The 15,962-nt window shown below is 32.2% G+C and overlaps 2 protein-coding genes across 2 annotated transcripts in view; both read left to right on the top strand.

The window, feature by feature from the left end:
• Positions 1–15,962, top strand: part of LOC127701296 (beta-catenin-like protein 1) — a 370,618-nt gene that overhangs the window by 44,503 nt on the left and 310,153 nt on the right. The gene's annotated exons all lie outside the window — the stretch shown is intronic.
• LOC127701350 (chromobox protein homolog 2-like) lies at positions 7,410–15,683 on the top strand. The gene is made up of 5 exons (XM_052205241.1): positions 7,410–7,454; positions 10,924–11,061; positions 12,408–12,623; positions 13,320–13,546; positions 13,965–15,683. Exons 1-5 carry the CDS (start codon positions 7,449–7,451, stop codon positions 14,080–14,082), a joined length of 705 nt encoding a protein of 234 aa, XP_052061201.1. The 5' UTR covers positions 7,410–7,448; the 3' UTR covers positions 14,083–15,683.

Genomic DNA, 15,962 nt, shown 5'->3' with positions numbered 1-15,962 from the left:
ATGGTAAATAAAATTCAAATGTATTTTACGACATAAGCATTTGGGTAGAGTCATTTTGAAAATTGGTTTGACTGAGGATTAAATAAAAAAAATAGTCACGGAACACCCTTTTCCGGGGGTGGACAACAACCACATACATGTATATACAAAACCCAACAGCACTAATAAAACACACATAAAAGTCATTATTCCTACATGTATAATATGAAATAGGTGCAACCTACCGGACCACAGAGACATATATATATTATATATAGACATATTATAATATTATTAAAATATACTTTTTCACTTGTTTGGTCTTTTGGAAAATGTTGTTTGTGCTGTATTTAGATCCCTCTACCAAGAAATTTGTATTGCGTATAAAAATATCGGTTTTTATCCAACACAATCATAGGTTTGAACGTTGTTTTCAATTCAGACTTGTTGACATATTATTATATAATATATAGTATTTCAAATAAGTTTAAGGGCATACCAATTACAAACAAGAGAAGAAGAAAAGACAAACATACCGTTAGGTGTTCCAATTTGGTAAACCTCTGATGAAACGGTATTATTTTTACAAAAAAAAAATGATTTCGGTTCTTATTACTAAAAATATCAATTACTTTTACTTTGTGCAATGACATTAAGTGAAAAAAAAGTAAAATATAAAATATACCGAACTCCAAGGCCTGAAAATTCAAAAACGGACGTGGCAGTATGTTTTAATTACAAGTATGTTCAAATTTTATATGCTTTGTTTGTTTGGTCAGTTCTAATCACGGGCATCCCGGATGATTATGCAATATTTTAGTATAAGAAATAAACAAAAAAACATTGAAAATTTGAACATGCAAATTAATTGTTTAAATCAAAGCAAAGATGGTGGCGAACTTGACTTCTGTTGTATTTATGACTGTTCGGTAAGAATACCTCACTGTTGTGTACGTAAATACGTTTATAGAAAAGGCAAATTCCATGTTTTGCAATGTGAGCCTCTCTCCCTAGCTCTAAACAAAATGAACCAAATTGAACCAAACACAGACTCCGGGTAAGACTAATTATGTGTTACACATAACCGTTGAAACAATCAATATTTGTGATAGACATAACATAAATTCTAATACAAAATGCAAGCACAGCCGACCTTCTGTACAAAAATCAAACATATGTGTAATAGAATTGAGAATAGCAACGAGGAATGTGTCAAAGAGACAACTCGACAAAAGAACAGAAAACAGTCCAAGGCTACCAATGGGTCTTCGACGCAGTTAGAAAATCCAGCACCCGGTGGCGGGCTTCATCTGGCCCACAACAATAATGTATACTATTTCAGCGAAATTGACGCCACACTTAACTCCGAAACATGCAAATGAACCAAAATTTTAAAAACAAACAAGACTACTTAACTGTTTGGTAATTTGGTTTTCATGGTCTAACTTTTGTCTTAAATCTGTTAGTATTCATACTTTGATGAGTTGAGCCTTTTTTCAATTAATGTTTTATAGTGTGTCCTTTTATGTCGTATTGTTACACCACTGTCTCAGGTTAGGGTGGAGGTTGGCGCCAGATAAAACGTTCAAACCCGCTGCATTTGTTTGCACTTGTCCTAAGTCAGGAACCTGATGTTCAGTGGTTGTCGTTTGTTGATGTGGTTCATAATTGTTTCTCGTTTCTCGTTTTTTTTTATAGATTAGACCGCTGGTTTTCTTGTTTGAATGGTTTTACACTTGTCAATTTGGAGGCCCTTTATAGCTTGCTATTCGGTGTGAGCCAAGGCTCCGTGTTGAAGACCGTACTTTGACCTATAATGGTTTAAATTTACAAATTGTGACTTGGATTGAGAGTTGTCTTATTGGCACTCATACCACATCTTCTTATATCTAAGACAAACTAAATAAAAGCTACTGAGAAGTTCCTGACTTTGGACAGGCGCATAAATGCAGTGGGTTAAACATGTTTTATGATATCTTAACCCTCCCCTTTACTTCTAGCTAATGCGGAATAAACAAACACACAGCAATACGCACAGTAAAACTCGGTTTAAAGGAAGTAAGTGTCCGATGACGTTAGAATAGTTAAAATTTGTTTCTTAGGTATAGATAATGTTCATCTCCCGTCGAAATGCAAACATCTCCGGTGGTTTTCATGTTTAGTTTTAAATTTCATGTGTAGTTTTCAATTCTCTTATGTTATTTCTAAATTCCTTCTTCATGTTCTAATTTCTGAATTGCTAATATCAAGGTATTGTACATTTAAGTATACAATTTATTGTTGATAGTTAAAATTTTACACAAACTACTGGCATGTAAACTATTCTAGCATTCCATCATATACAAGTTTAATAATAACTTATTTGTTTGTTGCTTGGTTGTCCAAATTGTGCTTCATAATATAAAAAAGAAGATGTGGTATGATTGCCAATGAGACAAATCTCCACAAGAGACCAAATGACACAGAAATTAACAGCTATAGGTCACCGTACGGCCTTCAACAATGAGCAAAGCCCATACCGCAAAGTCAGCTATAAAAGACCCCGAAATTACAAATGTAAAACAATTTAAACAAGAAAACAAATGGCCTAATTAATGTACAAAAAAATCAACGAAAAACAAGTAAGTAACACAGCAACAAACGACAACCAATGAATTACAGGCTTCTGACTTGGGACAGGCACATACATACAGAATGTGGCGGAGTTAGACATGTTAGCGGGATCCCAACCCTCCCCCTAACCTGGGACAGTGGTGTAACAGTACAACATAAGAACGAACTATAAAAATCAGTTGAAAAAGGCTGAACGCATCAGATGGATACAAATAGAAATACATATAACAAAAATACAGAGTGTACGTGAACGGGTACTTGTACATCCCAACAATAAAAAGACATTAAGTACAGATCTGAGAGTACTCGCAGTTACTGACAGCTAGTTCAAAGCCAATAACAACTAATAAAAAAAATCATGCATCTAAGACTGAATTATCAATCAGTACACATCCAACATCCAATGGATTTAGTGTAAAGACGTCATAAACAGTCTGAGAAAAAACATGACCTTGTGCAATGCATGCCAAGATACAGGAGTCGACAGATTGTAGATCCATGAAAGTGCATATTATGTATATAACAATAATATTTAGTTTGCTTTTTATTTACTGATAACAAAATCAATATTAATACCAATAAAAACAATATTCAAAGGTCCAATGACAGTGTTGAATTGGTAACCTTTTAGAATAAGTTTATTTAAAGGATCGATTAGTTTACCAGGATCATTTCTAAATTTCCAGGCACGGTAAACAACATCTCCGAAAAAATTAGGATGTGCTATCCCGTTTGAAATAAGTTTTCTATACATGTACAACCGAACTTCAAAACCAAATCTTTATATTTATGGAAGAATTTAGTAAAAGTTTTAAGTAATTTGTGGTAACGAAATCCCTGACTTAATAATTTACCAGTAATACATAGATTACGTTCGTTAAAATCTAAAACGTTACAACAGACACGGGCATAGCGAACGAGTTGTGAAATTTAAACACCGTAAGATGGTGCCAAAGGAACATCGCCATCCAAAAAAGGAAAATTAACAATAGGGTACGAAAAATCGTCCCTTTTGTCGTAAATTTTAGTGTGGAGTTTCCCGTGTAAAACTGAAACATCTAAATCTAGGAAAGGACAGTTATTAGCGTCTACATTTGATTTATTTAAAGTAAGTTCCTTAGGGTAAATTTCGGCAGTATATTTAGAAAATTCTTGATTATTTAACGAAAAAATATCATCACGATAACGGTAAGTGTTGTTGAATTTATCAATTAATTGCAATTAAGACGGGTCTTTACTGAGTTTGGTCATAAACTGTGATTCATAACAGTACAAAAACAAGTCTGCTATTAAAGGGGCGCAATTAGTGCCCATAGGAATACCTACAATCTGTCGATAAACTTTGTTGCCGAAACGAACATAAATATTAGCAAGGAGAAAATTAACAGCTTCAATCATCTCATCACACCTCCAGTAAGTATATCTAGCATATTTCCCTTTCTCATTAGAGAAGAAGGCTTTAAATGAGTTGCAGCAAATATATTTGCATTCAGATTTACCAAACGACCATTTAATTAAATAGGAAAACTTTTGTTTGGTAAGATTGTGTGGAAGTGTAGTGTAAAGAGTTGAAAAGTAAAAACTGTCAACAGAACCAAAAGAACCATCAAAAGCACGTAATTTATCTAAAACATCCAAAGAATTTTTTACACTCCAAAAATAGTTAATTCCACTATTTTCATATATTTTATTACAAAAGTTTATGATAAGTTCTTTGATAGTAGTTAAGGAACTAGTTAAAAGCACTGGAAGATTAGTTGTAGAACACTTACTAGAGGCCGAGATGAAATGATATTTTACTGTTTTTTTTTTGTGTAGTTTAGGTAACCAATACATAGTAGGGACCTACAAATGTTCAGAAGAGGCCTTAAGCTGTGATGTAGTTATGATATGTTTGTTTACTATATGACTCTCTGTGAAGCGCACGCACTTGAATGTAGATGAATTTAAAATTTCATTCTTAAGAACGTTCGTGTAGTATTTACGGCATACCACAACCACATTGTTGGGTGCTTTGTCGGCCGGTACAAACACAAACCGCTTTGAAAGTTCTTGAAGTTTATTTCTTATTCTGGAAATAGGCGTATTGTGTACTCTTTTTTTTATTTCTGAATTATTTTCAAAATGTGATATTCGAATATCCACAACATTCATACATTTATCAGGGGCGGATCCAGGATTTTGGAAAGGGGGGGCGAAGTATGTAAAGATCGCCGAGCGGATCGAGGCGAGAAATTTTTTGGACCTTTCTTTGACTAAAAAACATAAAATAAGTGTAAAATGCACTTTTTTAACGGTTCCTGACGTGGGGCATGTATATTTTATAGTTAAAGTGTAAGGGTTGGACATTTTTGATGCCGTATTCTCCCCATTAATTGTCTATTATAAAATGATTGGATGGATCCAAAGCTATGTACTAATATATTTGATGTGGGACTTGTCAGTAAAAAATTGACATGGAAAATTCTCGTTTGTTGTATGTTTAGTTAGCATAACCTAACGGATTTCTTGTTGTAAACAAGATATACGCCGGGCTATTCAATGAAATTTACAATTCGACCGACACGAGTTAAGAAAGACAAACAAGCAATTTTTATCCAAACGTTTGGTTGAAATGTTTCACCCAACAAGGGAAGTGAGGGGTTCCAAATCAACCAAAGGCTACGAATGAGTCTGAAATGACAACGAATTTATGAATTACGGTCGACAAATGGAGACATAAAGGCCACACCCCGCAGTCAGGTTGCAGTCGGGCCTTGAAAAAAGTATTCATTTTATCAGTTCGACGAAACAGACATTCCGGTCAGATATGGGATTTACATGCAAACCCCCGGCCCCAAATAAATAACGCCCGTTTTTTTTATTCATCATGTTCATTTAATGCTAAATAATTCTGTTGGAAATTTTTGTTTCTAATAGCAAAATAGTGGACAAGATCATTGTTTTCAATCCAGATACGGCCAGAATTTTTGTTTAAGGCAAAATCAGGGTAAGAATTTTTTCTCTCAAATACTTAGACTGCCCCCTCAAATCAAATGGTCCGTACCTTAGACTTTAAATCTATCTAGAGCTTATTGACTGGGGATCATTATTCAGCTATGTTATTAATAGGCTGGGGCGTGTGGGGTTAAACATGTTTTCGTAGGTAAATAATATTGCTGTGGAACTTTTTTTTCATGAGAGTGTAATAGAGTATTACTTTCTGTTTGGGGGAGTTGTGAAATAGAAGTCAATAAATACGTTCTTGCTCAATCCTTTGTCGCTTTGAAGATGTCATGCTTGTCATCCTCAGCCTAAGCAATGTGTTACTGTAATTTGAATTTCAAAATGACTGAGTGACGTTTTTTCGACGCACTGGTCAACTCCACCGTAGCGAATCACATGATTTTGACATAATCAATAATATAGTACAGTAAATACTAGCGAAACATATCTTTATAAGTAAAGAATTGTCGCATAAAAAATAAATACGCGGGAAATGGCAAAGTTCACGAAGTCTAGTCTGATTAATCATTTTACAAAAAAAAAAAAAAAAAGTGCAAGCAAAAGGGGGGGGGGCGTACGCCCTCTACGCCCCCCTCTGGATCCGCCACTGTTTATTTAAATAAGAATCAAGAGATTTTTTATCAGATTTTTCCCGTTTACACCAATTTTTACAAAATGAGGAAAGAGCGTCTTTTGTGACCTGACGACACTGTTTCCAATCTATTTTAGATGGAGGACGATATTTTGGTCCTTTTTTCAAAAAGTTTTTAACCTCTCTGTCTTGGACGATATTGAAGTCCCCTGTAATAATATGGCCATAGGGATCATATCTAAACTTCTACGATTCACAGTTTCAAGTTAAAGGAGTATTATTTTCTACATTGACGTCTGATGTTACTGATGTGTAATTAAAAATTAACTTCTGCTGTTTTTTTTTTATGTGTACGAAATAATAGGTGGTTAATTCTGTATTATCAAAATAGGGAGGTTTACAGTTTTGAATGGTAGAGTCATTAAATATACTCGATAAGTTGATAAAATCAATACCTCTGTTAATATATTTAATTTTCAGAAAGTGCCGTTTATGATCTTCAGGTTTATCGATACGCGGGAACATCCTATGGTGGCAAAAAGCTGTAGTTATACGCGAATATTCATACAGTGGACTGAAGAAGGATTTTGTGTCACACTGCTTGAAAATATCATGTAATTTACTAATTGGTATTTGACCCAGTTTACATAATAATTGATGCCTACCATTGTTTTTGAATATAGATATGAGATTATCAAGTGTATAACTTATACGATGTTTAATTCGTTGATTTCGATTGATACGTTTGCCATGAGACCTATTATTACGTTGTGCTTTATCAACAATATATCATGATATCAATAGAAGAAGTTTTAGATATGTTCCCTTGTCCAAGTATATTACTATTATTAGACGGTTCGATAATTTTACGTGAATCTTCAAATTGTTCATGTGATTGCCCTTTGTGTTTCTTGATCGTTTCGAGTGGTTGGAATCTGATGAATTTAATATTGTGGTTGTGTTTACATAAATGTTGGTGAATAATGCTTTTGAAATTTTTAGGTTTTCGGAAGCGGTATAAGTTCACCAAAAGTGTTCCGGGTTGTCTTGAAACTGATAAGATGCATCAGCTAAATTAATGTGGTCCGAAAACTGGTTTCACCATCCTTTCATATTGGCCCGAGTATTTCTTATTAAAAATTGGTCCGAATGATCTTGATCCGACTTGTAATTGGTCCGAATTGTCCTATAATCCGTCCGAAAAGTCCGCGGCTGAATCGTTATTTGCCAAGTACCTGGCCCATTTGCAAAGGACGACGGGAAATCGGGAAATTTAAACATGGAGGTTTGTATTTCAAATTTTCAAATAGCTGATACTTGAAGTTTATATCTTTGACTGTGTTTTACTATTGCAGAACCATAAGCATGTTCATCATGATAAATACCAATTAAAGAGACTAAAGATTATGTTGCATATGATATATCCAAAGTAATTGGATCACTTTCACTTCGGCGTCCCCACGCACCTGACAAGGTTGTAAACAAATCTGACAAATTATTTCTTCGCTAATTTTCTTCAGAAATTATGGCTTCCTGATATTTATTTTAAAACAGCTAAACCAGCTATAACAACGCTTAAGTGATGGGCGTGTGGGGCATTGCCGCAAGTGTATCATTCAATTGTTCAAGATAGTCCAAATAATAACATGACGTCTTGAACAGGTTGTGGACAATCAACCAAATTTGTCATAAATTATAAGCCATTTGGGGTATTATACCCAAAAGGAGATATACATTTTCAGTTCAAAATATCTTATATTTTAATTTTGTGAAAATATTGAAAAGTGCTTTTATTGAGGTCAATTGTAGCAACTTTAGGTTTATGGTCAGATCATATGTTTTCTTACCTCATATGAATTCGTACTATGCATGCTTTTTCAATGGAAATTGTGACGTCACAATGCATTCTTAATATAGCACGAAAACCCATGAGACAAGGATATAGCTACTTTTTCAGAAGAAGATTGATCCCGGGTATACAACAATTTTGCAAGAACTCCCCAAAACTCAATATGAAATAGAGAACCGATAGATATTAACTGGAAACTCTATTTTATATGGTGTAATACTGTTTTTTTTTTTATAACTATAAAGTTCTACAGATTTGAGATATTTGCAATTTTTACTTTAAAAAAAGTACAAATTAACTTCAGGAATTCAACTTTTTTGTATGTCTTGTATGTAAATTCCGGGTGTAACAATATGGCAGACCTACAGTAGCATACCAAAAGTATTATATTAAAGTGAGCTGAGATATATATTCATATTATACAGGGTTTGACACTAACTAAATGTATGTACTAGCCTGAAGGGCTAGTGAAATTATTATTCTACTAGTCCTCTTGTCAATTCACTAGCCCTCCAAGTGCCAAAGGCACTTGGACGGTCGTGCCACCAGCACGACCCTATCTAGGAGGGTCTGGGGGCATGCCCCCCAGAAAATTTTGATACGAATGAAGCTAAATCCTGTGTTCTGGAGCATTTCCAGAGGGTTTTGAACATGTTTTGTTTCATGAAATTTCACTGGTTTGCTAATAAAAAATACCAAAAAAAAAAAAAATATTTTTATATTTTAATCGTCCTTATTAAGAATGTATTCGACTTATTTTGAAGACCCCTCTAGATCATTACTTCATCATCATCCTCATTTTACTTATCATTATTACTAGTGTCTTTAATGAAAATGGAAAAGTAATGGATTTAAAAATACACCCTTGCTTTTTTTTATCATAATTCTTCATGGACTCCTTCTTTTCCCTTGTTGTTTGTCAGTTTTGTTTTTTTTGCAGCACAAGATTTTATTCCTAAAAATCTGTATATTTTTACCAGAGACCAAGGATTTGTATGGTATACAAATCCTAGCAAAGACCTATAATTTTGTATACAATAATTCAGTGATATTGTTTGCCTCAAAATGCATTCAAAACACAGCTTTTTCCCATAGAGAAAATTTCCAATTACTGAAAAAATGGCTTAAAAATTCCTCCCAATAAGTTGTACATTTCCCCCCTAACAGTGATGGTATCGGTAGTAATCACTAATGTATGTAAATTTCGTATTCATGTTATTTTGATATTATGAAAGCACTTTTGAGATCAAGGTTTCTGATTAGAATCATCACGGCGTTTGTACCACACGTGGTTTTCAATGTATTAAGTAACATCATTGTTTCCGTTTCCTTCCCCTCCCCCAAAAGTACCTTTCATGTTAAAAATGTCTGACAATCAAAATATACATGAATAAACTGTACAATAAAGACAGCAAAGGTCAGCAAAAAATCTGGGATCTGTTGACAATTAAAATTTTGTGAAATTCCTAGTTTTAAACAAAATTTTGACTAGCCCGTCGGACTACTGTGATGAAAACTTTACTAGCCCTCCCTAATTTTTACTAGCCTCGGGCTAGCGGACTAGCGTTAGTGTCGAACCCTGTAATATACATATTTATGTCTTGTAAGTTGTATAGAACTTGTAAGATTTTTTTTTTTCCGAGTGACCGACCCCGCTTTTTCATGTAACAAATCTGTAAACTGGCAACAAATTAAAATACAATGGCCTTATTTCACAAAATTATTTCCAGTAGTTTGTGGAACATCATACTCATTTGTTTGTGGAACATAATACTCATTTTAATCCTATCTTGGGCAATACAAACTGAACTCCATAAAATTTGCAGACCCAGATTTCCTAATATAAACCGAACTGGCTGGAAATTTGTGTCCACCTTGATAACTCTTCCTGTTTGTACCAGCAGAAGGTGTTAGTTCACTTGACTTATTAGTCCCCTACCGATGCAGTCGAGGAGGACTTTAGGATTGCACTCCGTCAGTCCAGGAAATCAGTTTTCCACAATTTCTTTCTTCTTGCTTGAAGATATTATAGTTTTATCATGACAAATTAAGATCAACTTCGAATTTTGTTCTGGTCTTATGATTTTGTCCAGAGTTATGGTCCTTGGACTTTAAAAATTCACTCAAATAATTATCTGCACTTTTAAAAGTTTTTTTCATCATGCTTGAAGATATTGACTTAATATTTGTTAAATAGTTTACACCATGACAAGGTATAATTCCAGTTAGCATTTTGTTTCAGTTCAATGAATTTTTAACTGGTAGTGACTATGTCTTGCCATGCAATACTCTCAGAATGATTTCATTTTAATTAAAGTAATTGTTAAAGATCTTTTGAAAATAGCAGGTTTCTAGAGATCAAGGAATTATTTGAATTCTGGAAAATTACTTGGAAATTTTTGATGAAAAAATAGGGTTGGTACCCATGGCTAATATTAATTTTACTTTCACTAATATTTCAGTATTAACTAACGAACCCCCCTTAGCCATGCATGCATGGCTAACCCTCCTTAAATAGATTAGTTTTCATCATACATTTCTTATCAATTTTCCAGAATTCAAAATTATTTCAGATTCAAATAATTCCTTGTTAGAGGTATAATTTTAGAAAATTAATCCTAAAAAAGTCAACATATTAAAGTTGCTTTATATGGTATTGTACATGTATTACAGACCAGGGGTCAATTACATGCCAAAATAATACATTACATTTCAATTACATTTTGATTTTTTTCAATTAAATTACAATAACATTAATTTTTACATGTAGATAATTTTTATGAAATTAAGGTTTTTTGCACTCTAAATTTTTATCCAATTTACAATTTGTTTATCATGTTTATATATAAATTATATGTACATGTATTATCAAATGATATTGTACATGTAACATTTACATTTTTAGGCAGAACAAATTCTTCAAGAGAGAAGTAGAGGTAGAGGTAAAAAGGAATATTTAGTAAGATGGGAGGGAAAAGGACCAGCAAATGATTCATGGGAAGCAGCTTCAAGTGTACCACAAAAACTTGTCAAAAGATTTACAGTAAGTTAAAAATAGCTAGAAAATTTTTCATGGTTGACTTGACAGTGAATCCAGCATTGTGCAGTTATCATGTTTATAGTTTTAACTCCTCTTCCCTGTCTCCATATATTTCAAACATATTTCTTCTCTTGATTGTTGATGACCTTTGCTGATCCAGAAATCATTTTCAAGAAAAAATGATGCTGTAGTTAAAGCTCTCGTTTGTCTGTATTGGTTGTTTTAGTGATTCATCTGGCATGTGCAGAAGCACATTTATATTTAACATTATTTCATATACAATTTTCTATCTGAAGGAATTCATGTACATGTATGTTTTTTTTTGGTGCAGTTTTATTTAAATTTATTTATACTATCAAACTTTTTTAGCAGAATATTCTGCTTAACACATCATTGTTATGAACATAATGAAGGACACTTTTAAAATTTCCTGTTATTTACTAAGCTGATAAAATTATTACATGTATATAAAAGGCTCATATTTTTTTTTACTTATATAAATACGAAATGTAAACAGTCAGGGGTGCTACTTAAACAAGTGATTTCATCCTCACTTATTTCAGTGATTTGATAAATTCAGTTATCACCTATTTAAGTGATTTTAGTGTTTTCTTTGATCTTCAAATGCTAATTTCATTGATTTTCCATATTTTCACAATCTTTTCTATAATTTTCCTACATAAATCAATTATCCCTTTTTCTTTGTATATTAATTTCACCAGTGCGCTTGGGCAGTAAGTTAGTGCGCTAAAGCTTTTAAAATTACCCTTGGGAATTTTTCTGTAATCAAAAATTCATTAACTACTCTTACTATCAGACAAAGATCAACAATATTAGGTAACCGGATTGGTTTTCTTTAGAGTTAGAATGATCTACTTCAAGGTTATGACCTGATCTACAAACTATTCCAGTTTTTCCATATTTTAAAAAAACCTGTAAAAGTGTCAGTCTTATCAAGCAAAAGACAATTTCTGCATATACATAGTTGTTTTTTCAATGAAATTGTTGTCTTTTTACCAATCAAAACATCAAGCTTGTGGGAAAAATATCAAGAAAATGTTATAAACACTTATTAAAGTGATTACATTTTAACTTCTAAAATTACTTGTTTCAGTGATTTTAAAAAGTCTGTGTGAAAATTTTTAATATTTCACAGCCAAAATCACTCGAGGGAGTGATTCTGAAATTACTTGTTTAAGTAGTACCCCTGACTGGTAAAGTGGTTCAACTGTATCTGTTATAACTCATTTATGATCTTTATAAGTTGGAATAAGTTTAAACAGTCGTCTGCGTATAGTAACTAATAAATGTAAATATTATAGGCTCATATCTAATTTATTACCTTTCAGTCACCTGGAAAGAAAACACCTGCCAAAAGGTCAAGAACTCGTTCAACATCCAGAGGCAGAGGAGGTCGCTCTAGATCAAGAACACGTAAAGCCAGTAAATCACCCTCTAGGAGAAAATCTGCCCCTACTGGGGCTCCAACTAGACAGTCTAGAAGATCTATTGTAGAAACTAAAACTCCGGAATCTGAAGTTAGAACAGAAACTATAACATCAAAGGTATTTTATGTCAAAGGAAATTGAAAAATGCTCCCATTCTTATATTAATTGTCTCAGCTTGGAGAAAACAACAAGGGCACATACAAAATTATATCTACATGTAGTGAAAGTTCTGATAATACCAATTGACAAATTCATTTTATTTTCATCCAGTTATAAAACAAAATGTGATATTATGATAGCTCTGTTTCTCTTTATGATAAAGTGATTATAGAGATTTTAATTTTAAAAGTAAGAAAAAAACAATAAAAAGTCTTACATGATGCTGTTTTCATGCTATCTGTCTCCATAATGCATCTGTATCATATTGCATGGTAATTACTAATATACATTAATGTGGAAATACTATAAATCATATAAAGCTGAATATTCAAAATTTAGAAGTAAAGCTGATCTTTTTTATCAAGTCAGTTATAGTCCGTTTGACTTCTATAAATCTTCAGAAAATAATTCTTAAAAATTCATTTTTACAAATAAACTTTTTTTTCTTGATGTATGTTAATGTATGATATATACAAACTCTGACTATGAATATCATAATTTTGGGCCAATAATAAAAAAATTTACCCATAAGTCTCTATGTTACTTCTATTTTTTTTTATATAAAATACTTGATGGAGTAAGTATGAATAGTGTAACAGCCTTCCATTCAAAACAAAAGACATAGCACAAATATTGTTCAATCTCATTTTGCAGACAGACATTTCTCAGAATAATATTGGTACAGTGACAAGGACTGTTACAGAAGAGAAATTTGTTACTGTGAAAAAATCACCCATCAATAGATTATCAGACTCTGCCCCAGCATGGAGGCCACAACTACCAGACGTTGGCCGATATTACAACTCAGATTATGCCATGATTATAGTTTTTACCTGTGTCACTATAATTACACTAAGTTTTGTGTTGGAAAATAAAGTAGAGTAAGTTATTCTTTTACAATTACACAGACTAATTACATGGTTTTAACATTCATTCAAGTATGTCTCAAGATCCCTTAATTTGTTGTAACCCATCTTTCTGAAATTTGAAAAAAACTATCTGTAGAAAAAGCTTTCTTTTATTTATGATCCCTTTCAGATCTCATCAAATATGAAAATAAGAAGATGTGGTATGATTATCAATGTGACAACTGCCTGTATAATATATGTGATGCTGTTTTGTTACTAGCAAATTGAACCATGTTAACTGTATCACCATTTCCAACTCTTGCAATCAATAAGTTGTCTATTTATGAAATACAAAACATTAACACTGTTCACACAAACGTACATATTAACTTGTTTTGTTGCTCTTCATCCTGAAGCAGGTTGTTGATTAAGTAATATCATTTCATTTCAGCTTTGCAGCAATATGGGAATACTTAAAGAACCTTTTCAACAGTCTAGTGGTCATGATGACTAGTTTGTTTCCATCTTCACCTGAAACCAAATCTACAGGTTCTCAGACAGGGAAATAGAACATTGTCCAGTTGTTTTGTGTATCGGTCACAACCTGTGGCAGCTAATGTCATCGATCACACATTTAACCATGTATTGAAATTATTATAGATGTAGAGTAGAGACTTCATAGGCGAACTCACGTCTGGTTCAGGTTATCACTTTTATAAGCAGTCAGAAAGATTTATTTGAATGCAGTAGCACCCATTTTTCTTGTGACTTGATAGTCCATAAACTTAATAGCAGCATAGTAAATTGCATAGAACAGACATTTTCTACATGAATGATTAGAATGGCTTGTGGATTTGGAAATATTTTAGAATGTTTCAACTTAATAATGAATTCGAACAGTCCATCATAAAGCAACTGACTGAAATTTAATTTTATCACTGTCATCATGATTATGCACTAAAAAAATCAGTTTGAGAGATTGATAAACTTTCTGCAACTGATTTGTTACAAACATGTGTGCCTTCTGTTCAGACTTCAAGCTTCATTAAGCTTTTACTGAAATTTTTGAAATTGGAAGAGAAGGTATCTATGTCTAAAACAAAGGTCAATTAAGAATTCCTAAAACAAAATATTTTTTACAGACAATCTTTTCTGGTATAATAGGCAATAAAGAGGAGTTTTTTTTTTTTAAATGATGTAAATAATGACATGTTTGTAAATACTTTTTATTTCATGAATTTTTCAATACGATATGAATTGAAACATTGCATACTTTTTATATATAATGACAAACATATTATGTACGAATTAGTGCTTTTATAAGATATCAAATTTATAGTAAGCTTAACTACGCAGAATTTTAGTTGCACCAAATTTTTTGGTGTTGTCAGTATTTTAGTTAAAAATATTAAATTTTTTTTACTGTAAAACAGCTACAGGTGATAATGTGTTTTAATGTTCTTAGGTTGCATTTTGAGTTTTTAATGATTTTGACTTTGCTTTAACTCTTGTCAGCATTATAATAGCAGTGTTTCAATATTTTTTTTTTAAACTGTTGTACTTTACATGTGGCTTTTTGTTCTAGAATTATTAGATTTTATTTATTTGTCTAAAGAATGCTTTGCTTAATGGGGAAAAAAGGGAACAAGTGCAAAAAAATAACTGAGGAAATGATAATAATTGTCTTACACTTTATAATTTATACTGTCCAGTGAATTGATATGAAATTCATAAGAAGTGATTCACTTAATTGTAATATATCATATGAATCATAACTTATGATATTAAAACTTTTAACATTGATGTACAGGAACTTCATCAAGTTAACTCATTTCAGTATTAATAGACTAAAGTATAGTCTTATTTGGAACGAGCTCTGATTTTTTGATTAGCTTTTAAATATTTTGAGATTCTGATACGTTGATTTTTCACAAATGTTCCATATTACATGTACTCTCTTTTTAAGTCAGAATGGGGGATGTTTTTTGTTATAAACCTGTGTTTTCAATCAAAATTTCATAAAAATCCACCTACATTTTATATTTTTTAAACCAATCCATATTTCCATGTGTTAAAACATTTGATAGATGTATTTTATTTGTGAAATTTTCTTGTAAATGTCTTCATTTTACATGTATCATATACATCATAATAAATGTAATATACTTAACAGATTTTCCTCTTTTATCATATGGAGCCATTCCTTTCTATGATAGTTTTCCAGCTTGTTTGCCAGGCCTGTAGGAATTTTACTTTTGTCTTACACTCAAAATTTACACTTACTTACCAAGATTCATTCTGGTTACAGATTAATACAGGGATTTGATTGGACAAATAAAATTATCAATTTTAAGTGAAATTACTTGGAACAAAATACGCAAACATACTTTGAAATATTAGTTGAATAGCCTACTTGAAATTAAGTGATTTTTTTCTCATTTGATTCAGA

Source organism: Mytilus californianus, unplaced genomic scaffold (genome assembly GCF_021869535.1).
Source record: "Mytilus californianus isolate M0D057914Y unplaced genomic scaffold, xbMytCali1.0.p SCAF_5, whole genome shotgun sequence".
Lineage (NCBI taxonomy): Eukaryota > Metazoa > Mollusca > Bivalvia > Mytilida > Mytilidae > Mytilus > Mytilus californianus.
This window is presented reverse-complemented; position numbering and strand designations above follow the sequence as displayed.